This window comes from Carlito syrichta, unplaced genomic scaffold, assembly GCF_000164805.1.
Source record: "Carlito syrichta isolate Samal-C Ts95f unplaced genomic scaffold, Tarsius_syrichta-2.0.1 Scaffold313421, whole genome shotgun sequence".
Classification (NCBI taxonomy): domain Eukaryota; kingdom Metazoa; phylum Chordata; class Mammalia; order Primates; family Tarsiidae; genus Carlito; species Carlito syrichta.
In genome coordinates this window covers 176,146-200,324 of record NW_007257517.1, presented here as the reverse complement: position 1 = coordinate 200,324, position 24,179 = coordinate 176,146, and the positions used below count along the sequence as shown (strand labels likewise).

At 33.3% G+C, this 24,179-nt stretch overlaps 1 protein-coding gene across 1 annotated transcript in view; it reads left to right on the top strand.

Annotated features, from left to right (window-relative positions):
• LOC103272976 (vacuolar protein sorting-associated protein 13B-like) overlaps positions 1-24,179 on the top strand; it is a 173,966-nt gene that overhangs the window by 51,456 nt on the left and 98,331 nt on the right. The window contains exons 11-13 of the mRNA XM_021718764.1: positions 140-309; positions 7,429-7,623; positions 14,910-15,034. Coding sequence (XP_021574439.1) covers positions 140-309; positions 7,429-7,623; positions 14,910-15,034 — 490 coding nt within the window. The remainder of the gene's footprint in view (positions 1-139; positions 310-7,428; positions 7,624-14,909; positions 15,035-24,179) is intronic.

Genomic DNA, 24,179 nt, shown 5'->3' with positions numbered 1-24,179 from the left:
GTGGAGGATCGCCGGAGCCCAGCAGGTCGAGGCTGCGGTGGCCGGTAGCGGCCACTGCACTCCAGTCTGGGTGAGAGTGAGACTCCAACTCAAAAAAAAAAAAATATTCTTGGTTAAATTTTTATCATTTCCCTTTTAGATATTAAGAATGAAAATGAAACAATACTGAATTCTGAAGAAGTGGCATCTTTAGAGGAATATATTCCCACTCGACAGACAAGTGTTACTCTCCTCAAATGTACTTGCACAATTTTCATGGCTGAATTCAACTTGCTGGACCATTTGCTACCTGTCATTATGGGAGAAAAGGTATATTTTATTTTAATTTACTACTTCTCCCTTATATATTGATATTTTTTTGTCATTTAAGAAAATAATATCAACAGCCAGGCATGATGGCTCATGAGGTGGGAGGATCACTTGAACTCAGGAGTTCAAGACCAGCTTGGGCAACATAGTGAGATCCTATTAACCAAATGTGGTGACATGTGCCTGTAATCCTCGCTACTTGGGAGGCTGACGTGGGAGAATTGCTTGAGCCCAGGAGATTGAGGATGCAGTGAGCTATGACCATGTTATTATACTCTAGACTTGCCTCTAAAAAAAAAAAAAAGCCCACAAAAAACCAAGAGTATCTGCTTATATAATTATCAGTGATGAAATAAAAGCAATGTAACTCTGAATGTTAATTTTTAAAAAGTAATTTGAAGTATAAATTTATTTTTAATAAAATAAACTTAATCTAAGGGCGTATAAGGAAATGTTGAAGAACATGGGCCTAGAAGTCAGACCATATACTAGTTATGATGCCATAGACAATTACTGTATATCTCTAAGTCTTTTTTCCTTTTCTTAGAAACAAAGAAGTTACACTTTTTCAAGTAGGCTGACAGATTTAGCCTGGGCAATAAGTCCAGGTAAATTCTGATAAGTTTATTACATACATAGATAGCAAAAGCAAAATCAGTAATGGTATTAGCTCCCCATGTCCTTTGTCACATAGGACAGCCTATAACCAAAGGGCCAAATGACTTCCAATAAGCAGGGCACCCTGTTGCAAGGATTCAGTTTCACATTGCAACTAGGCAGTTGTATAGCCTACTGATAGTAAGTGGAAAGCCCCATATATCAGTCTTCCTCACTTGAATGAGGAGTACTGATGAGAAACTGTTTCATAGCAGTCCCACTTAAGGTGGGGAAGATGAAGGAGAAGTGGTCGATGACGGAGAGGTGGTCTTTCAGCAGTTCCTCATGAGATCACCTATTTTCCCCTGTTCTTAGCGTATCATAGGATATTCTACCAAAGCTTAGGCCTGTGGGTGAGCCATGCCTCATAACATGTCATTATGTTCAATGACATTGTCAGGTTGCTGGCACAGACTAGTTCTCCTAAGTATGTAACTCATAGTATTATTTGGACTATTCAATGAGACAATGCATGGAAACCGTTTTACACATATTAGAAACCCAGTTATTACTGCTGTTAATGAGGATGCTTAATATTTAAGGTCTGTATACAGTGTATTGCTTTCTACATTTAGCTTATTTAAGGCCTGATCTATTATTTTAATTTTTTTTTTTTGGTTTCTTTTGATGTCCATGTGATTATTATGATTATAGGAATAGAAGTGTCCTAACTTTAAATAAGGAGGTATAGCAGGAAATTGACTATGATGCATTAGTTTCGTTTTGTATATTTGTTCTCTATTGATCACTCATAATTAAGAATTATATTATGGCTAAGAGGTCATCTAGAGAAAATTTCACTAGGGACAATTAAATTATTTCAGTATTTTTTATCATTTCCATTTTTGCTATCATCTAATTTTTTAGCAGACATTATTTTTTAGAGCAATTTTAAGACCACATCAAAATTGAGTATAAGGTGTAGAGATTTTTCATATATTCCCTGCCTCTTACATATGTATACCTTCCCCATTGTCAACATACCCCAGTGGAGTGTATTACAAGTATTGAACCTGCATTGATGCATCATTAACAACCAAAGTTCGTAGTTTACATTAGTGTTCACTTTTGGTATTTTCATTCTGTAGGTTTTGACAGATGTATAGTGACATGTATCTACCATAACAGTGTCACACAGATTAGTGTCACTGCCGTAAAATCCTCTGCCTATTTATCCTCCCTCTCCCCGACCCTGGCAACCACTAATTTTCTTACTGTCTTTATAGTTTTGCCTTTTCCAGATGTCATATAGTTGAAATCATACAATATGTAGCCTTTCACACTGACTTCTTTCACTTAGTAATACACATTTAAGGTTCTTCAATATCTTTTCATGGCTTGAGAGTTCATTTCTTTTTGGTGCTAATATTTCATTGTGCATGTATCAGTTTATTTATCCATTCACCTACTGAAGGACATCTTTGTGGCTCTCAAGTCTTGTCTGTTATGAATAAAATAGCTATAAACATCTGTGTGTAGGTTTTTTGCTGGATCCGGTGGCTCATGCCTGTAATCCCAGCACTTTGGGAGGTGGAGACAAGGATTGCCTGAGCCCAGGGGTTCCAGACCAGCTTGGGCGACTTGGTGAGACCTCATCTCTACAATAAATAAAAAAATTAGCCAGGCATAGTGGCGCAAGCCTGCAGTTCCATCTTCTTGGGAGGCTGAGGTAGAAGGATCACCTGAGCCCAAAAGATCGAAGGTGCAGTGGCCAAAATTGTGCCACTTCACTCCAGCCTGGGCGACAGAGTGAGATTCCAACTCAAAAAAAAAAAAAAAAAAATTCTGTGTGCAGGCTTTTGTGTGGACATGTGTTTACTTCCATTGGGTAGATACCAAAGAGTGCAATTGCTGGATTGTACACTAAGAATATGTTTAGTTTTGTAAGAAACTGCCAAATTGTCTTTCAAAATAGATTGATTTTCCATTTCCATTACCTGCAAATGAGTCTTCCTGTTGCTCCATGTCCCTTCCACATTTCATGATGTCAGTGCTTTGGTTCTTCACCATTCTGGTAGATGTGTAGTGGTATCTTACTGTTTTAATTTTCATTTCCCTGATGACATATTGATGTGGAACATCTTTTCATATGCTTCTTTGCCTTCTGTATATCTTCTTTGGTGAGGTGTCTCTTTAGACCTGTTGCCCATTTTTTAATAGGGTTATTTGTTTTCTTAATATTGAATTTTAAGGAATAAGTCCATTTCATTCACATTGTCAAATTTGTGGGCATAGAGTTGTTTATAGTGTGTATTATCATTTTAGTGTCCATGGGATTTGTAGTTATGTTCTTCTTTCATTTCTGATATTAATAAGTTGTATTCTTTTGCCTTTTTTTTTCTGAGCCTGGCTAAAGACGTCCCAATTTTTATTGTTTTGCTGCTTTTATTTACTAGTTTTCTGTTTTCAATATCACAGAGTTCTATTTTAATTTTAATTATTTCTTTTCTTCTGTTTATTTTGGATTCAATTTTTTCTTTTTTTTTCTGATTTTCTAAGTTGTAAGCTTAGGTAATTGATTTTAGATTTTCCTCTTTCTAATATATGTACTCAGTGCTCTCAACTTTCCTCCAAGTACTGTTTTCACTTTATTCCACAAATTTTGATGTTATGTTTTCATTTTAATTTAATTCAAATAATTTTTAATTTATCTTGCAATTTTTTTTGACCTGTGTGTTATTTTAAAGTATGTTGTTTTATCTTCAAGTATTTTGTGATTTTCAGCTATGTTTCTGCTACTGATTTCTAGTTTAATTCCATTTTATTTTAATTTTGTTTAGGTGTACTTTATGGCTTAGATTGTGGTCTATCTTGGTGAATGTTTTATGTAAGCTTTAGAAGAATGTTTATTCTGCTGTCACTGGATGAAGCAGTCCATTGATGGCCATTACTTCCAGTTGATTGATAGTATTACATTCAATTATATCCTTACTGATTTTCTGTTTGCTGGATCTGTTTATTTCTGATGGATGATTCCACTATTTTAGCTAGAGACCTCAACATCCTTCTATATTTTTCTTGAAGTTCTATTTTTGCTTCATGTATTTTGACACTATTTTTGGCATGTTAAAGATTGTTATATCTTCTTACAGAATTAACTCTTATATCACTACTTAATACCCTCTTTATCCCTGATAACTTTCCTTGATCTGATTTCTGCTCTGCCTGAAATTAACATAGCTGCTCTTACTTTCTTTTGTTTTCTTATGTTTCTTTTATTTTAGTATGGTATATATTTCTGTTTTCTTTTAATCTATATGTCTTATTTAAAGTGGGTTTCTTATAGACAACATATAGTTGAATCTTGCTTCTTGATTGACTCTTATAATATCTGTCTTTTAATTAGTGCATTTAGACCATTGGAGTAAAGTGATTATCGAAATGTTTGAGCTAATATCAACCATATTTATTACTGTTTTTTACTAGTTAACCTTGTTCTTTGTTCCTGTTTTTCACTCTTTGCCTCTTGTGGTTTCACTTGAGCACTTTTTATGATTCTGTTTTCTATTTTCTGTCCTCTATAGGCATATTTCTTATACTTATTTTTTTGGTTTTTGAGGCAGTCATGCTCTTTCACCCAGGTTGGACTGCTGTGGCTAGATCCCACCTTGCTATAGCCTCACCTCCTGGGCAGTCTTTCCACCTGAGGCTCCCAAGCAACTGGGCCTCAGGCGTGTGCCACCATACCTGGCTAACTTTTTTTATTTTTATAGAGATGAAGTCTCACTATGTTGTCCAGGCTAGTCTTGAACTCTTGGGTACAAGTGGATTCTCCTGCCACAGCCTCCCAAAGTGCTGGGATTGTAGGCATGAGCAACTGTGCCCTGCCTATACGTTTTTTCTTCCTTTTTTTTAGTATTTGCCCAAGAGTTTACATTTTATGTTTACAACTAATTCAAGTATACTTTCAGATGATGCTGCATCACTTTACAGGTAGGATGAGTTTCTTCCTTTTTTTAGTTTTAAAGATGTGGGGTACAAGTCAGGATTAGGTACATAACTGGTCTATATACAGGTGACATTAGGGCCTCCCATTGGTCCTCCCTTCACCTGGTTTGGGATCAGGTACCCTTATTAATGTTATGTGCCTCTCCCCAACCCCCCCCAGTACCCACCCCCCACAGTGTCCTGCTACTGCCAGTCCCTTTCTTGTATTATGATAAATGTTCAGGGTCCACTTATGAGTGAGAACATATGGTACTCAATTCTTTGTTTCTGTGATAGATCATTGAGTATAGATAGATTCTAAATCTATTCAAGTTTCTGTGAAGTCCACAATCTTGTCCTTATTTATGGCTGTATAATAATATTCCATTGTGTATATGAACCCCATTTTTAAAAATCCAGTTCACTTTTGATGGTCAGCATGGTTGGTCCCACATTTTTGCTATTGTGAATAGTGCTGTAATTAACATGCATGCATTTTGTAGAATGATTTGAGTTTCTCCAGGTATATTCCCAGAGGGTTATTGTTGGGTTGTATGGAAGGTCAATTTCTAGATCTTTTAGAAGTCGCCAAACTGTTTTCCACAGAGGTTATACTAGTTTACACTCCCAATAGTGTAGAAGCATAGGGTGAGTTTCTCGTAATAAAAATTTATTAATTTTGCCCTCCTGTCCCTTGTTTTATTGCTGTGGTTCATTTCTCATATATATGAACATGTATATATACATAAGCATATTGATTTAATGCATTGTTATTATTTTGAATAAATTTATGTGTTAGACCAATTAAGAATAAGATAAATTAAAAGTTTTTTATTTTACCTTCACTTATTCCTTCTTGGATATTCTTTGTTTCTTTATGTTGATATGAAATTCTGACCTTGACCATTTTCCTTCTCTCTAAATAATTTAACACTTCTAGTAAGGCAAGTCTGCTGGCAACAAATTGTCTCATTTTTGTTTGACTGAGAAAATTTTTTTTTCTCCTTCACTTTTGAAAGTTAATTGAATGAGACACAATTCTAGGGTGGTGGGTTTTTTTCCCTCTCAATATTTTGAATATTTCGTTTTACTCTCTTCTTGCTCGAATGGTCTTTGAGTGATGTAATTCGTGTCATTGTTCCTTTACAGGCAAGGTATATTTTTCCTGTGGCTTTTTTCAGAACTTTTATTTTCTGTAGGTTGCAAATGATATGCCTAAGTATAGATTTTGTTGTCCCCCCCCCACATTTATATTACATGGTGTTTCCTCAGCTTCTTAGGTGTATGGTTTAGTGTCTGACATTAATTTGGGGATGCTCTCTATCATTATTGTTTCAGATATTTCTTCTGTTCCTTTCTGTCTTTCCTCTCCTTCCAGAATTCTGATTATGTGTATGTTATATCTTTTGTAGTTGTCCCACAGTTAGCAAATATTCTGGGTTTTTTTTAGTTTTTGTGTTTTTACTGAGATATCCTCAAGCTCAGAGTTTCTTTTGTTAGCCATGTTGTCTTCCAGTATACCCACTGAAGGAAAAAATACTAGTGAGGAGGCCTCACTGAGAGGTCAGCTCCTAAATCTGCACAAAATCTTTAGATTGTTGGCTAATTCCTAATCTACCCATGTGCAATGCAAGACTTCAGAAAACCCAGTAGGAAATAGGCTAAAGAGCACAGTAGAAATTTCTCTAACTACATATTGCTAAATATCAAGAATTAGAGTTCAGGCCCTGAGGCTTTTCTTTGAGATCTTATAATAATCACATCCTAGGGATATGCACAGTATTTTTCCTTCCTGTTTTACTTATTAAGTGTATTTTTGACTCTGTGTCGTTTAGTCCGAGTTCCTTCATCACCTAAATATGAATAAAGAGGGGAAAAAAGATGGCTGACTCGGATATCTAGAAAATATTTTGGCATGATTGAGCTTTAAAAAGTATCTTCGGGCTGGGCTCGGTGGCTCATAATATAATACCAGCACTTTGGGAGTCCAAGGCAAGTGGATTGGTTGTACCCACAGGTTTGAGACCAGCCTGAGCAACTTGGTGAGCCCTCTTCTCTACAATAAATCAAAAATTAGCTAGGCGTGGTAGCATGCGCCTGTAGTTCTGGCTACTTGGAAGTCTGAGGTGAAAGAATCGCTGGAGCCCAGCAGGTCGACGCTGGGGTGGCTGTAAGTGTGCCACTGCATTCCAGCCTGGGCAATGGAGTGAGACTCTGACTGAAAAAAAAAAAAAAAGAAATGCCTTCATCATACTAAGACATGTAGGGATACTGTTCTAGTTGACTGAAAAAGTAAAAAGCTCTAGCTAGAAGGGAAGTTTGCAAAAAATATGCATTTTTTGAAATCTGGGAGATACTTAAAGTATATAAGATGATAATATTTGGTTATGGCAAGAGAGTTCTGTAGAAAGGTATCATGTCTAGATTGATTTGATATCACTGTAAACTGCAGGTTGGAAGCTTGTACAGAGGAAATTTTGCAACTCAGTTACTGCTCTGCTCCTAAAATATAAAGTGAACACTGTTGTTTTCCAGAACTCCAGTAACTTCATGAATACTGCAAACTTTCAGTCTCTTCGGCCTTTGCCCTCCATTCAGATATTGGTGGATAAAATTAATCTGGAACATTCCGTGCCAATGTATGCTGAACAGTTGGTGCATGTGGTCAGCAGCCTTACTCAGCCTTCTGATAATCTGCTACATTATTGCTATGTACACTGCTACCTTAAGGTATGAAAAGTGAATTTTCTTGTTTATTAGTATTTGGCTTTGAGATCATCAAATAAGTTTCTTTTTCTTTTTGAATTGTAATTTCAAAGAATTAGTATTCCAAAAGGTATGGTATAAGATAGATTGATTCATTATTCCTGTATAATTAAAATAAATAATATAAAATATACTTATTTTAAAGCTTTTTCTTCAATAATTTAAGATTAGTAGTTTGATATTTATAAGTGAATGGCAGTTATAACTTTTGAAGATTTTATGTATTATGTGTTAAAGATTACTTAGGGTAATATGGTTGCTTTAAAAGACTCATGATTTCCCTGAAGGAAACATTTTTGTGAGGTATAATGTTCTATAAACAGAGTTTAACGTTTGTTTTTATTGAATTCATGTTAATTTCTTGATACAAATTGAAAACCTCTTTTATTATTTTAATTACATGTATATGCTGATAACATTTTATTATACGTTATTCATTGTGCTTCACATATATTGTGTATTTTTTTTTTTTTTTTCTACAAATTGAAGGTTTATGGCAACTCAGTGCCAAACAAGGTTATTGGCACCATTTTTTTCAGCGGCACGTGTTTGCTTTGTATCTCTGTGTCACATTTTGGTAATTCTCCCAATATTTCAAAAATTTTCTTTATTATGATATCTGTTATAGTGATCTTAAACAATGATCTTTGATGTTTCTGTTGTAACTGTTTTGGGGTACCATGAACCACACCCCTCTAAGATAGTGAACTTAGTTGGTAAATGTTGTGTGTGTTCTGACTACACTATTGAATGGCTGTTCCTCCATCTCTTTCCCTTTTTTGGGTCACCCTATTCTCTGATACTCAGTAATACTGAAATTAAACCAATTAATAATCCTGCAATGGCTTCTGTAAGTTCAAGTGAAAAAATGTCTTTCACTTTAAATCAAAAGCTAGAAATGATGATCCTGAAAGGATTCACTTTTCCAGATGCCATTAAGAAGATTTGTGATTCATGAGAGGACATAAAAATAACCGTTAACTTTATTGAATTCGGAAGAAGTTGATTCCAACCCTCACAGATCACTTTGAGGGGTTCAAGACTTCAGTGGAGACAGTAATTGCAGATATAATGGATAACTAAAATTAGAAGAGGAGCCTGAATATATGACTGAATTGCTACAATCTCATGCTAAAAGTGAACGATTGAGGAGTTGCTTTTTACAGATGAGCAAAGAAAATAATTTCTTCTCAGGGTTAGGTATACAAATGTTCATTATGCAGGTCCCTTGTTGATGAGGTGTGCCCCCCCTTCCCCAGTCTGTTCCAGGTGAAGATGCAGGAGCATTGTTAAAATGACAACAAAATATTTGGAATATTCCATAAACTTAGTTGATAAAGCATCAGTAGGGTTTGAGAGGATTGACTCCAATACTACAGCTACCCCTACCTTCAGCAACTACCACACTGATTTGTTAATAGTTATCAGCATTGAGACAATACCCTCCGCCAGCAAAAAGCTTTTGACTTATTGAAGGCTGAAATGGTTGCTAGCATTTCTTTTTAGCAGTACACTGTTATGTTATGTTTTGTTTTGTTTTGAGTTGGTGTATCATTCTGTTGCCCCAGGATGGAGTGTAGTGGCATGCTTAGGGCTACTGCAGCCTTGGCCTGATGGGCTCAGGTGATCCTTCTGCCTCAGCTTTCCAAGTAGTTGGAACTACAGGTGCATGCCACCACACCTGGCTACTGTTAAAAAATTTATTGTAGAGATGAGGTCTTGCCAAGTTGTCTAGGCTGGTCTCAAACCCCTGGACTCAGGCAATCCTCTTGCCTGTGCCTCCCATAGTGCTGGGTTTATAGGCGTGAGCCACTGTGCCCGATGAATAAAGTGCTTTTTGCTTAAGGTATGTACATTGATCATGTCTTTAGACATCATGTTATCGTGCACTTAATGAACTGCAGTATAATGAAAACATAACACTGGAAAATCAAAACATTCCAATGATTCATCTTATGGAATATGTGTATATTGTGGTAGCTTAGAACTGAACCTGCAATATCTCTGAGGTATACCTATATAGTTATGTAAAGTGAATTATAGGAACCTTTCCCCAGCTCTTCTATTTTTTAAAAAAAGTAATGCGTTTCAGTACAGGAATTTTCAATCAATAATCTCAAATGTTGAGTATTAAATGTTTTTGCTAAGCAGAGATGTGTAGTTGAAGTAGAGACAGCATATACCCAATCAAATTCTGTTTTATGAACAAAAGTAAAGCATAAAAAGTAGAATTGAAGTATAACTACTAAAAAAGAACTAAATTTAATGCAATGTGTTAAAAAAAATTAGAGGACTTCACAAGTAGGCTCCTGACCCTATCTACTTTATAGTTTGGTGTGCTAAAGTTCTTAAGTATATATATGTATAATTGTAAATAAAAATAAACCTATTTAGTAATACCAGATTAGATCACCTGCAGGTGTATATAAGTTTAAGGTATTAAAAATTGACTGTTTTTAAACAAACAGAATAGAAGTACTTATTTTCATTGTCTTTACAAAGCCCTTTTTCTTTTTTTCTTTTTTTACTTTTACTTTTTTTATTTTAAAGTAGTGTGTAGGATTTGGCCTATGGACTGTAGTTTGCTTTTGCCCTGTGTTTTTTTCTAAGACAATTATTGTTTAGGAATTAGCTTAATCAAGGAGATAAAAGCCATCTACAATGAGAGCCAGAAAACACTGCTGAAAGAAATTAAGTCATAAATATATGGAAACACATCTCATGTTTGTGAAATGGAAGACTTAATATTGTGAAAATGAATATACCTACCAAAGCAGTCTACAGATTCAGTGTAATCCCTATGAAAATCCCAATGATTTATTTTTTAGAAATATATAAATTTATTCTAAAACTCATGGACTCTCAAGGAACCCTGAATAGCCAAAAATCTCTCACAAAAGAAGAATAGATCTGGAAGATTCATTCTTCCTGATTTCAAAACTTAGCACAAGGGTACTGTAATCAAAACAGTGTGTTACTGGCATAAAAATAGACATAGACCGGTGGAATAGGATAGAGAGCCCAGAAATATACCCTTGTATACTTGGTCAAATGATACTTGACAATTGTAAAGACTATTCAGTGGGAAAGGACATTCTTATTAGCAAATGGTACCTGGAGAACTGGATAACCACATACAAAAGAATCAAGTGAGTTCCTTACCTAATGTCACCAAAACCCCCCCCCAAAACAAACAAAAACACAAGCAAACAAAAAACTCAAAATGGATCAGAGACCTAAATATAAGACCTAAAATTTTCTTTTTTTTAATCTGAATGATAATTTTTTTGTTGTATGGATTCAGTACAATTTATTCATTTCTCTGTTGATAGACATGGGGTTGTTTCCATTTTTAGCTTTTGTGAACAATATAACTATCAACATTCACGTTTAAGTTTTATGTGAACATAGGTTTTTATTTCTCTTGGGTGTAGAATTATATATACCCAGGTATAGAATTGACTGATCATATGGTAACTGAATTTTTAATATTTTTAGGAATTGCCAAACTTTTCATTAAAGGTATTATTCTATTTTATTATTTTGCCACAAATAAGTAAGGGTTCCTGTTTCTCCATATTCTTACTAACACCTGTATTGGCTATCTTTTTGATTTAGCAATGGTGGTTGTAAAGTGGTATCTCACGGCAGTTTTTATTTGTATTTATATAATAACTAATGATGTTAAGCATTTTTTTTTCCATGTGCTTTATTGTATTTTGGTCGTTTGTATTTCTTCTTTGGATAATATTCAAATCTTTTACTCATTTAAAAATTGGGTTAAGTTGCTAGCATTCTTTATGAATTTGGAACTGTTTTATTTATTGAACAATGTAGGTGACAGCATGACAATATTCATATTTTAAAAATTTTTGGTAGTGAAAAAAATCACTTATTGTTATATTTTTATTTGATTAAATTGTTGTGAGAAAAAATCAGGAGAAAATACTTCTTAATTTTTCTCCGTACCAAAAAAAAACAACCCCTACATAAGTACAGTATCAGTTTTATCCACAGTTTTCTTTTATTTCGGATACATAAACAGAAACTAGGTTGGGAGTTTAAGAAGTGAGTAGGTGATAAAAACATTGTAGCAAGCTCCAGGTTATTCATTGAAGACATTTGTTGATGAAAGGAGAGAAATGTAATTTTACTGATGGTTGAATAGGGGAGATGGTGATAGGAAAGATTGTTTATTTTTCTTTAAGGGTAAGTGGAGAATCAATTATTCCTTTTTAGGAGAGGAAAAGGAGGAAATGGAAGGAGGAAGGAAGATTGGGTAAAATTGTGAGCTAATAGATGAGCTAAAACTAATGAAGCATCATATTGCTGTTCCAGCAATATGTAATTTTGAAGATATCCCTAATCCTTTTTGGACTTCATTTTTCTCATCTGTAAAATGAGATGATTGAGTTAAATAATTTCGAAGCAGTTTGAGCTCTAAAATTCTGTGGTTAAAAAAAAAAAAAAATCTGCGGTTATTTCTGATTCTGTCCTTTTCCCCTGAAGACTTTTTCTTTGTAAGATGTTCATTTATTTGTAAGAGGCTGTACAATTGTAGTTATAATCCTTTTTTCTTTGGTTTTTATATGTTTCTTTGTATTACTGTATACAAATTATTTTTTGACATGAAGGTAATGCTTATTTTTCCCTTGAATGAAGGGACAAATCTTTAGGAAGCTGGTTATAATATTGTGTTTTTTGTAATGGCAACATTATAAAAGTGATTTGTTTTGTACCGCAATTATTGTGTATTTTTATTTTCATTTGCTATTAGTGTGTACTTTAAAAACTTAATTTATCATATTAGTTTTGGGTAAAAAACTAATAGAAGCAAGTAGCTTTATAATATTTCTAAATCTATTACAGTTTCTTCTGTTGACATATTAATTCAAAAACATGTGTTGTAAAATGTAAAATACTAATAGTGTATTATTTTTATCATTTTCTAGTAGGAATTTTTTTAAAAGGTGGCAGTACCTTTAGCTTTTCATATAACGATGTTTAAGTTCTTTTATTCAGATTTACGATCTCCTTTAGCTAAGATTTCTGTTGGTAGTTTACACTTAGTGCTTCATACCTTTTTACTGCTTCAGACTATTAGTATGCAGTATTCAGCTCTTTTTTTCCTTTTCTGAATATGTAAACTATCCTTTGTGAAAGCAACTTAAATTTATACTGTGCTAGTTCTTGTTTTTCCAGAGTTTTTATAATCTTTGTCCAGTGATGTTGACAACTTGTTAGGTTATATAGATATTATAAATCTATGTATCTAATTGCTGTAATTTAGAAGGGAGCTTAAAAAATTTATTTTGAAATAGTTATTTTTGATTTGATCAATAATAGGAAGCACAATATGACTCTAATAATAATTTGACAAAATATAATAGGTGTTTTCTTTGTCTAGAAGGCACTCTTTCATTGTAGTTTTTACCTGTTTGAATCTTTCCATAGAAGCATTTCTATACAACATAGAAATATAATAAAAACTTAAAAAATATAGTATGATTTATACTATAATTTATTTCAATATTATTTATTTTATGTAGTAAGCAGTTTCCCTAAAGTTCTTTGCAATTCTGCAAACAACCAGCAGGGGATCTCCTCTACACCCAGTTTCCTTCTGAGTACAGTTAATGGTAGTGTATCTGATTATACATTTGGGGCATTTAATGGAAAATTAGAAAGTGACTTTGAGAGAGTTTAATATGTTATCACAGCTGAACATAGATAATGTGATGTGATAAAAGGTTAACTTTATAACTCTAGAAATATTTAGAGATTGGACATTGTTTTAATAATTGTTTTGTATTAAGTCACACTAAAAATTGTAAATTTCAGAATCTTGAATACTAGGCCTTTATGAGAAAATATGAAATGCTGAAATTTTCTAGTGCCCAGAATGTTCTTTGCACACGTTGCTCAGAATAGTTCTTCAATAAAGAATGAATGTGAAATACCTTACTTTTTAACTTGGGATTTAAGTAATCATTTCAGTGTTAGAAGCATGCCTTTTTCTTTTTCTTCTCAATTATGTACTTCTTGTCAGTTGGCTATTAGTAGGTTATAGGAACTGATGAATGCATCACTTTTATCTTCCTTGATAGTAAGTAGATAAGTAAGTCCGTTGATACGCAATTTTCACTGAAAATTCTCAATAATGTCTTATTTTTAAAACATTTTGGTCATTGAAAACTGATTTTAGAAAAAAAGAATTGAACTCTGTCAGTTTGAGTTTTTTAAACCATTTGTAAGTAATTTAATACTTTTAAAGAAATGTATCATTATTTTATGCTCATTAAATAGTATTTTGTTTTGAGAATTAGTTAAGAAATTGCAGATATATTTCAGTGTAGAACTTAACAGTCTTAGAGATATGGAAGTCTTTATAATGCTTTGTAATCACAAGGAATAAAAAATAATAATTAAAGATAAATGTTGGGTTTAAGCTGCTTTTGCATGTTATTGGAAAATAATAACTCTTTGTTTTATATCCCTGTGTGCTATTATTGCCGTTGTGAGATGTTTATCTTTTTATGTACTAGAAATAATTGGACAGTTATATTATCAGTTCTCTGCAATGTTTTACATAAAGTGTGGTGTTATATTGTTTCTGTTAAGACAAATTTAGTATCCAGGAATTTAATATTTTTAATTTAAATGTAAACATATGAAGAGTAATTTACACCATGTACCATATTTCCTGGGGTATAAAATCTCAGTCCTACAATTACTTTTCACAAAATAACAGAGAACGAAGTAACATTTTAAGGTTTTTTGATTACTTTTTTGCGTGTGCATGATGCAAGTTGAAGGCACAATATATTTTTAAGATTGCTCTTGTTAATGTCCTTTTAGTCATAAAATATTAGCACAAATTTATTAAATTTATAATTTTCAATGTAGAAAATGCCCTCGGCTGTTTACATTTATGGAAAAATACATACATTTTATCAGATAAAACAATGCTTGAGAATTATATACAGAAATTGTGAGATGTAAAAAAATTAGTAAAAAAAAGAACAGTGATCTTTCAGGGATTTGGAATAAATAGCATATATTTAAATCTCTTAATTTTAACTTACTGTCAAATTGAATAAAAGAAAATGTTGATCGTTTTGGAAGTGGAAAAAGACTTTGGAACATATTTCATGTGCAGCTGTTATACAGCAAATTGAAACTGACGTATTTCATCCTGTGCTTATTAAAACTTTGTGTGAACACTTGGATCTTTTTCTTTTTTGTTTTAGATATTTGGTTTCCAGGCAGGACTGACATCGTTGGATTGTAGTGGATCTTACTGCTTACCTGTACCGATTATTCCCTCTTTTAGCACTGCTCTTTATGGTAAACTTTTGAAACTTCCTACATGCTGGTAAGTCTCAACTGTTAAAATGTGGTTTCTTTTCATTTATTAACTTAGTGGGGAGTAAAACCAAATGTATCTGCTTTATGCTCATATTCTAGTTTTATATAAAACCATAGAAAAATATCTGAAGTTGTACTGTTTTTTATTGACACATCAAAAATCTCTTTTAAATGTCTGAAGTCTGTTAGTTCATAGTATCTTTTGTGATGGTAATAACTGTTGTTGGAGTAATGACTATTAATTCAAGTTAGAGGTATTTAAATTTTGCTGGTTCGGATACGAATAGGAACTACAAGGGCAAGTGCCTTTTATTGACAGAGAATATAAAGATTTTTTTAAAATTGTAAATTAATATCAAGGACAAAATATTTATTGAATAAAAATTTATTGTATATTCTTAACCACTGACAAAGGTAAACCCACTACATAGATTTAGAATGTACTTAACATGTCTAGTAGTTGCATTTTGGAAGAAAATGATTTTAGTCCTTTTCATTTTCACTCAGGATTTGGTAGCTTTATTTGGGGATCACGTTTTCTTAAGTTCAAAGAGAGTTAAAGAAAGAAAGCCAGTAGTTAGTAATCATGCATTTTTTGTTGAAAGGAATGCTTTTAATATAGTCAAGAAATAATTTTTAAATATATAAAACAATGTTTAAATATGTGAAATATTTTGGTGAAATTTCTGCAACTAAAAAATAGAATTATTTTAATTATTTGGAATATATCTTTTGCATTCTTATCCTAATTAGTAAGCTTATTCATGCAAGATAATTTTTCCATTAGTTTTTTATTAACAGTGATACCACTTTCAGAAAATTGATATTCATTTACTCATCTAAAATGCTTCAACTGTTAAAAGTTTGTTCCTTTATTAATGTATAACTTTTTTTTTTTTGAGTTGGAGCCTCACTCTTTGTCGCCCAGGCTGGAGTGCAGTGGCATGCTCACTGCCACTGCAGCCTTGACCTGGTGGGCTTAGGCGAGCCTTCCACCTCAGCCTTCCATATTAATGTATAACTTTTAAAGTGAAATTAGTAAAGTAATGTTCACATTTTAGAGAAAATTTGCCTGTTAATCTAGAAAATTAAGAAAAATTTTTTAGTTAAGACTTGGTAACAATTCTTCTATAAAATGAAACCATTATTAAATTATTATTCTTAATTTCTCTTGATACATTTAATTTTCCCTTTACCTATCTCTGTTATGCAAATGTCATTTATTATGTTATAGAGAGGTGAATTTAAGTTTTTATTTGCATACATACATGTTACATTTGAGACAATTTTTTTATTCTAATCTATTAAGAAATTATGACATATGTCACAATTTTAATAGGTATTTGTGAAAACTACTATCTCAGTTATATTCTGATTTATTCATTATTTCTAAGACTAGAATAATTTTATTATGAACAGTACCATGTGAAAAATTCTTAATTTCTATAAAAAACCCCAGATTTTCAAGATGTTGTATCAGTTTTATATAAAATGAGTGGACTATTTAAGGCTTATTTTAAAGATATGCAGACAGAGCTCACTAGGAATATTGTTAAAAATGATTTAAAGTATGTCTGCCGACATCCAAAAGAAAATATAACAATTAAATACTGAAAGTATGATATCACAAAATGTTAATATTTTTTGGATGCATTTTGTTTTTATAAATAAGACTGCATCTCTATTATTTCAGTAAAATTTTTGCTATACTTTATAGAAGAACATTTATTTGAAATAGTTTCTTGAAATTATTTTTCTTAATAAACGGAAAGTAAAATATCTTTAATATAATTACTCTGAGCAATTTGAATTTGAAAATAATAAAAACTTAGTAAGTTGAGATATTGCTTAGTTAATTGTAGCTTGAAGTCAATAAAATACTAGATAAAGCAGGTAGTGATTGAATTAAGTCAAAATCAGTGTGAAGACTGAGAGTTTTGTTTAACTCATGCAGTGAGTTAGGATTATTTTAGTAAGGCATCCTGGTTGTGTCATTAAATGTCAACTCTGTTCCCACTCATAATTTTTTCCTTCTTCAAATTATCCAAGCTGTTTTCTTTGGATTTTACAGTTTCACATTTCAGAGCTTTTAAAGGCACACATATGATGCTATGTATATTTCAAACAATAAGAAGAACATCTTTACTACAAGCCACAACTTTTGAAACAAGGCATTTTACATAGGCTATTGCAAAAAAATTTTAGTATGTTTGAGTTAGTAATTTATATAGATTCATGTAGACTTTATGTAAATCAGTAAAATAGTTTATACTTTCTATTTAAAATTATTTCTAAATTGAACTGCTAATTGTATATAAAGTTTTAACCTGATACATTTTCCTTAATCAGGTTTGCCAATTCTTTCAAGTATATTTTTTAAATTTAATTTTAGAGTTGTGGGGTACATATGAGGATTTGCTCTATAAGTAAAATATGTGCAGTTGAAGTTTGGGCTTCTAGCAAGCCCTCTGTCCCCTTAGTGGTGGACCTGGGACCCAATGGGTGGTTGTGCGCCTCTTATCCCTCCTCCCTCCTTCCCCTACCTCTAACATTGTCTGGCCAGTGTCATTTGTTCCTGGCTTTGTGCTCGAGTGAAAATATATGGTTTATGTAACACTAAATATGTATTTTCCTCTCATTTAAATTTTCTATTAATATATTTTACCTCCAATGAGCCAAATATCACTAAAATGTTTTAGAACTTAGTTAAATTTTTTTGGTTATATATTTAATTCTCTACCATATAGGTATCAAACATAAAAATAAACTTTTCAAACAACTGTATTTGCTCACTGTTTACATCAAATTAACATTAATTCTGTTAGTCCCATAAAATGACAAATCTATCATGAAAAGTTAAAATTTGTCAAAACTTATGCATGTCAAAACTTACAGACCATACATTGCACAATTTGTATCTGAGGGAAATATAAAAAAAGGTAAAGATGCAATATTAAATTATTGCCTGCATAAAATTAACTGTAGTACATACTGCATAACTGTAATAATTTTGTATCTACTTCCTGTTGCTATTGCTGTGAGTACGTGGTTCAAGTATCTGCTTAAAATGCTGTGTGATATGCGTTATCTCCACGTGATCAGTTTGTCCAGTAAATTATCACAGTAAAAAGTGATCTAGGCCAGGTGTGGTGACTCACACCTGCAATCCCAGCACATTGGGTGGCCGAGGCAAGAGGATTGCTTGAGCCAAGGAGCTCAAGACCAGCCTGGACAGCATGATGAGACCTCATCTTTACACAAAAAATAAAACAATTCGCTGGGTGTGGTGGCTGATGCCTGTAATGCCAGCATTTTGGGAGCCTGAGGTAAGAGGATTGCTTGAGGCTGGAAGTTTTAGACCAGCCTAGGCAATTTAGTGAGACTTCCATCTCTACAAAAAATAAAAGTAAACATTAACCAGCTGTGGTGGTGTGTATCTGTAGTCCCAGCTACTCGGAAGGCTGAGGCAGAAGGATTGCTTGAGCGCTGAAAGTTGAGGCTGTGGTGAGCTGTGATGGTCCACTGTACTCCAGCCTGGGCAACAGAGTGAGATCTTGACTCAAAAAAAAAAGATCTTTCATGGTTCTGACATACTTGTTATTGTATTTAGTGCAACACTGTAACCTTGAATAACACCTCAGGATTCATACCAAGTGCTACTAGCAGTGCTGGAAGTACTCCTAAGAAGCAGAGAAAAGTTGACAGAAGAAAAGCTCTCTGGGCACAGTGGCTCAAGCCTGTATTCCCAGCACTTTGAGAGGTTGAGGTGAGAGGATTGCCTGAGCTTTTGGGTTTGAGATCAGCCTGGGCAACATGGTGAGACTTCATCTCTGCAATAAATCAAAAAATTAGCTGATGTGGTAGTGTGCACCTGTAATTCTGGCTACTTGGAAGGCTGAGGTGGAAGGATTGCTGGAGCCCAGCAGGTCAAGGCTGCAGTGACCAGGAGCGTGCCACTGCATTCCAGCCTGGGTGACAGAGTGGCACTCCAATTCAAGAAAAGAAAAGAAAAGAAAAAGTTGAGTTGTTTGATATTTGTGGTATTGAGGCCAGCAGCTGCAGTTGCCCATATTTCAAGATATATGAATTCATTGTAAGGACCATTGTAAAATAAAAAAAGGAAATTTGTAAAGCCATTGCTGAAGCTCTGCCAGCAAGTGAGAAAATTTTGCATTTTTTGTAAAATATTTTTTTACCTTGTATTGAAAATGCAGCTTTTATGTGGGTTCAGGGTTACTATAAGAAAGAGATATCTATAGACTCTAATATGATTTCAGAAAAAGTAAACTTGTTATATGACAGCTTAAAGTAGCAGGAGTGAAGGAACCATAGCTGGAAAATTTAAAGACAGCAAAGGATGGTTTGCTAATTTTAGAAACAGATTTGGCTTAAAAAACGTCAGGATAACCGACACAACAGCTTCTAACAGCTTCTGCTGATCAAATAGCACCAGATCAATTTCCCAGATGCCATTAAGAAAATCATTGAGAAAGAATAGTGCCTGAACAGGGTTTAAATGTGGGAAAAGTGCCGTATTCTGAGAAGAAAAAAGTCACAAAAGACACTTATTAGTAAGAAAGAAATAAGTTCTTCCAAACCAGTGCTAGATGACGAGAAGGACAACATGAAAAACAAATTGACATTAGACAGTGTGGCAGGAGGGTTCCAATTATTCAAGACTGTTCAAGACTATTCAAATTGACATTAGACAAATTGACAATGTGGCAAGAGGGTTCCAATTATTCAAGACTACTTTTGACTTATTTTACAACACGAACCTGTGATACAGGCACTGAAAGGAAACCAAATGGTGGAAGAAGGATTGGTACTGTATAGAAACATTTTTAGAGAAATGAAAAAGCAAAAATGTCAGGCAAATTACCATGTATTTTTTGTAAAGTTACACTGAGTGTGCTTGCCTCTCTTGAATCCCCTTCCATCTTCTCCATCTCTTCCACCCTTGCCATTCCTGAGACAGCAGCAGGACCACCCTCTCCTTTTCTTTCTCCTCAGTCTACTCAATGTGAGGACAGTGACCTTTAGGATGGTCTACTTCCACGTGATGAGTATAAATACATTTCTCTTTCTTATTGTTTTCTTGATAGCATTTTCTTTTCTCTAGCTTTCTTTATTGTAAAAATGCCGAATATAATGCATATAACATAAACTATGTGTTAATCAACTATGCTATACTTAAGACTTTCAATCAATTGTAGGCTATTAGTAGTTAAGGCCTTAGGGAGTCAAAAGGTGTATCTACATTTTTGACTGGATGGGTGTCAGCACCCCTAACCTTCATGTTGTTCATGGTTCAATGGTACACAGTCTTCAAAATTTATAGAGGTTGACTCATACTAGAGCTCTTAAAAACCACTTAAAAATATACATATTTAAAATTTGCATCGAGCTATATTCCTATTTTTAATTTTTTTTACATTGTAACGTTTAGTGGAAATAAAATTCTGAACTGTGTAGTTTCTCCAATTAAAATATTTTTGTATTATAAAAGTTATTCATGTGAAGACATATTCTCTTTGATTATAAATTACTGAAATTGTTGGGCGTGTTGGCTCACACCTGTAATCCCAGAACTTTGGGAGGCGGAGGTAAGAGGATTGCCCAAGCCCAGGGGTTTGAGACCAATCAGAAAACTTAACCGGGCATGGTCAGGTATGCCTGTATTGCCAGCTACTTAGAAGGCTGAGACAGAAGGAACACCTGAGCCCAGAAGGTTGAGGCTATGATGACTGTGAGCATGCCATTGCACTCCAGCTGGGGCTACAGAGTGAGACTCTAAATTAAAAAAAAAAAATTATTGAAATTTAAGTTTTTGGTAGGGTATTTAGGATGCATCATTTACTTTGTAATCACAACTTATACTGAGTGTATTTGTAAATATTTATTGCATAATACTTATATTTCTATTAACATATAATTTATATTTTATATTTGATCTTTACCAAAAGGCCAAGAAGCAGTATATGATTTATATTTTAAAAACTCATTAATGGAATTATTTTGCAACTTACATAAGTGGTTGTGAGAAATTTGTGTGGAGAATTTTAATAACTCAGAATTAATATTAGTGATAATAGCATATGTGTGCCAGGAGTACTGCTAAGAGTCTTACATGCGTATCTCCTTAATCTTCATAGCAGCCTTATGAGAGAGAGATTGTTATACCTGTTTTATATATGGTTTTGTCTAACTATATTAGTGCTTATACACATGGGTAAATAATGAATTTGGAATTCAATTTTAGGTCTCCCTATTTGAATCAAGACCTAAGATAGCAGTCCCTTATTCCATTGATAAGATAAATACTACAAATTGGTGATAAGTGTGAATCCTTTGGCATCCTTCCGTAGAAATCCTTTATTAACTTTTTATTTAAACAAACAGGTTTATTGACGTATATTTTATATAGCTTATAATTCATCATTTCAAGTTTAGGTTCAATGATTTTTATTAAGTTTACTGAGTTCTTGCAACCATTACCGTAATTCAGATTTAGAACATCTTCATGCCCCCCGATAAGGTCTCCAGTGTCCATTTATAATTAATTCCCATCCTCTGCCCCAGGTAACCACTAATCTACTTTCTATCTCTGTAATTTGCCTTCTTGGTCTATAAATGTGATCATCTGTGTCTGGCTTCTGTCCTTAGCATAATGCTTTTTTAGGTTCATTCTTGACATAGCATGTGCCAATAGCTAACTTGCTTTTTATTCTCAATCTCTGATTTTCCTTACCTGTGTAAAATGTATTCAGTCTCACAAATAACTGTTCTTACTCTTCCAGAGATATTTAAATTTCAAAGTTGGATGGGGGGTTGTTCAAATCATGTTACAGTTGCTACTTTAACTGTGACTTGGGAATTTCTAAGAATGTCCTTTTGATGTGTCCTTTTACCTTCTTCGTCAAATAGACATGACGACTTTTGTCATAATTTTGGAGAAATTACAGATGTAAGAATGGTGTTTGTGCTCCTTGTTCTGTGATTATTGGATTTAAAACTCATTTAAATCTAGAGTTTAATTTTGTATCAGCATCTGCCTTTCTCAGGAAGATGACTAGATGGCAGTGGGGCAGTTTTTTGTTTTTAAAAAAAGGGTTTTTTTTGAGTTGGGGTCTTACTCTGTTGCCCAGGCTAAAGTGCACTGGCACACTACAGCCTTGACTTCCTGGGCTCAGGCAACCCTTTTGCCTCAGACTCCTGAGTACCTGAGACTACAGGTGCATGCCATCACACCCTGATAAATTTTTGATGGTTTTGTAGAGATGAGGTCTTGCTATGTTGCCTGGGCTGGACTTGAATTCCTGGTTTCAAGCGGTCCTCCTCCCTTGGCCTCCCAAAGTGCTGAGATCACAGGCATGAGCCATTGCTTCTGCCTGTTTTGAAATTTAAATCTTTGATAAGTTAACTTGCTTTGAAATGGCTAGTCTTATCATTATGAGACTATCACTTTTAAATCTTGACTAGTGTTATTTTTCATATTTGCATTTGTGCTCCAGGTTCTGGCATATTGTTGATTTTTAGTTAATTGAACTGGACTTTTTTTGTTGTTTTTGTGAAATGGAATCTTACATTGTTTAGGCTGGCACGCAGTGGCTTTTCACCGATGTGGTAATATCATACTACAGCCTTGGCCTCAAGCAATACTTCTGCTCAAACCTCCTGAGGTGGGACTACTCACCACTCCACCTGGCTTGTATTGGAATTTAATTAATTAGATATACATTTTAGATCAGCTAACTTAAATTTGCAAGATGTCAGAAAAAAGAACAGGTATATTTGGTCAAATTACTTTTTGAAGAAGAAAGCTGACATGCTGTTTTCTTTTTTGTTCATCTTTAATTTTTTATTAAATAAAGTTTTAATATTCTAAAATATATTCTTTTAGAATTCTAGCATCTGAATATAAATATTCTTTTAGATTCTAGCATCTGAAAATGTTCCATTTTTATACATTCTAGTAAGTGGAAATATTAAGATATTTGAGTGCTATTAGAGTTTTAATTTCTATTTGTATTTTGATTTTATTTCTTTTAACTATTTTGGTGTAAGGAATAATATTTTAAGGTCAGTACTTTTTTACATCTAATTTTTTTCTTGAGTATTCTTATTTTATCCTTATAAAATCCCGGGAGTAATTTTTAAAATGTAGAAAATATATATAACTTTAGCAAGCTATGGCAGTATTCAAGAGTTATGTAGAACATGGTTTATAAAGTTATCTATAATGGTTTATTATATGAATTACTTCAGTGTTTTCATTTTAAAATTAGAGTATAATTTAAATACAGCAAAATTCAGTAATTTCAAATGCACATTTCAGTGACTTTTGACAAATACTCAGTTATGTAATTGCCACCACAATAAAAATATAGGACTTTTATTTCACCCCCAAAAGTTTTTTCCTGTACCACAGCAGCCAGGCCTTCCCTCTCCTCCTGGAGTGTCTCATCTTTTCCTGGTACTTGGCCCATGGTAAACTGTAATGATTTTCCAGATTGTAGGGTATGTCAGTGATGACTGACTGGCTGCTAATTAGCTAGCAGTGCACTGCCCCTTGCTTTGTTCTCCATCCATTACCCAAACCCAGCAAGTGACTGATTCTCTTCATTAGGGCTTCTAGGATTTCTCTAAGCCATAGGGCTGCTAGAGAATGAAACACATAGCATTTTCAGTTGCCTAACAAAAGAATGTATAATTAGATATTATACACTAATATTTTAAATATTAGTGTAATTAGATATTATACACTAATACTTAAAAAACTTTCAGCATTAGATACATTTAAAAAAAACAAAAATAGGACTAATAAAAATAGGATGATAAAAAACTCAATTTGTGAGCTATTGTGGGACTCTAATGCATTTTGTGACAAGTGTAGCCACTTTTTAAAAAAAGATTAACATTAAAAAACTTTTAAACGTATTTTACTACTGTTCTATGAATTTAATTTGATAAATTTATTCATAGCCTTAGGTTTGTATAGAGGTGAACTTTTCCCTAAATTTCCGTTGATATCTGAAATACCAGTTTGCTCATACCAGATAGAATAGTCTTATTATATAAATTCATATGTATTTCTTTTTTTTTTTTTTGAGTTGTAGTCTCACTCTGTCGCCCAGACTGGAGTGCAGTGG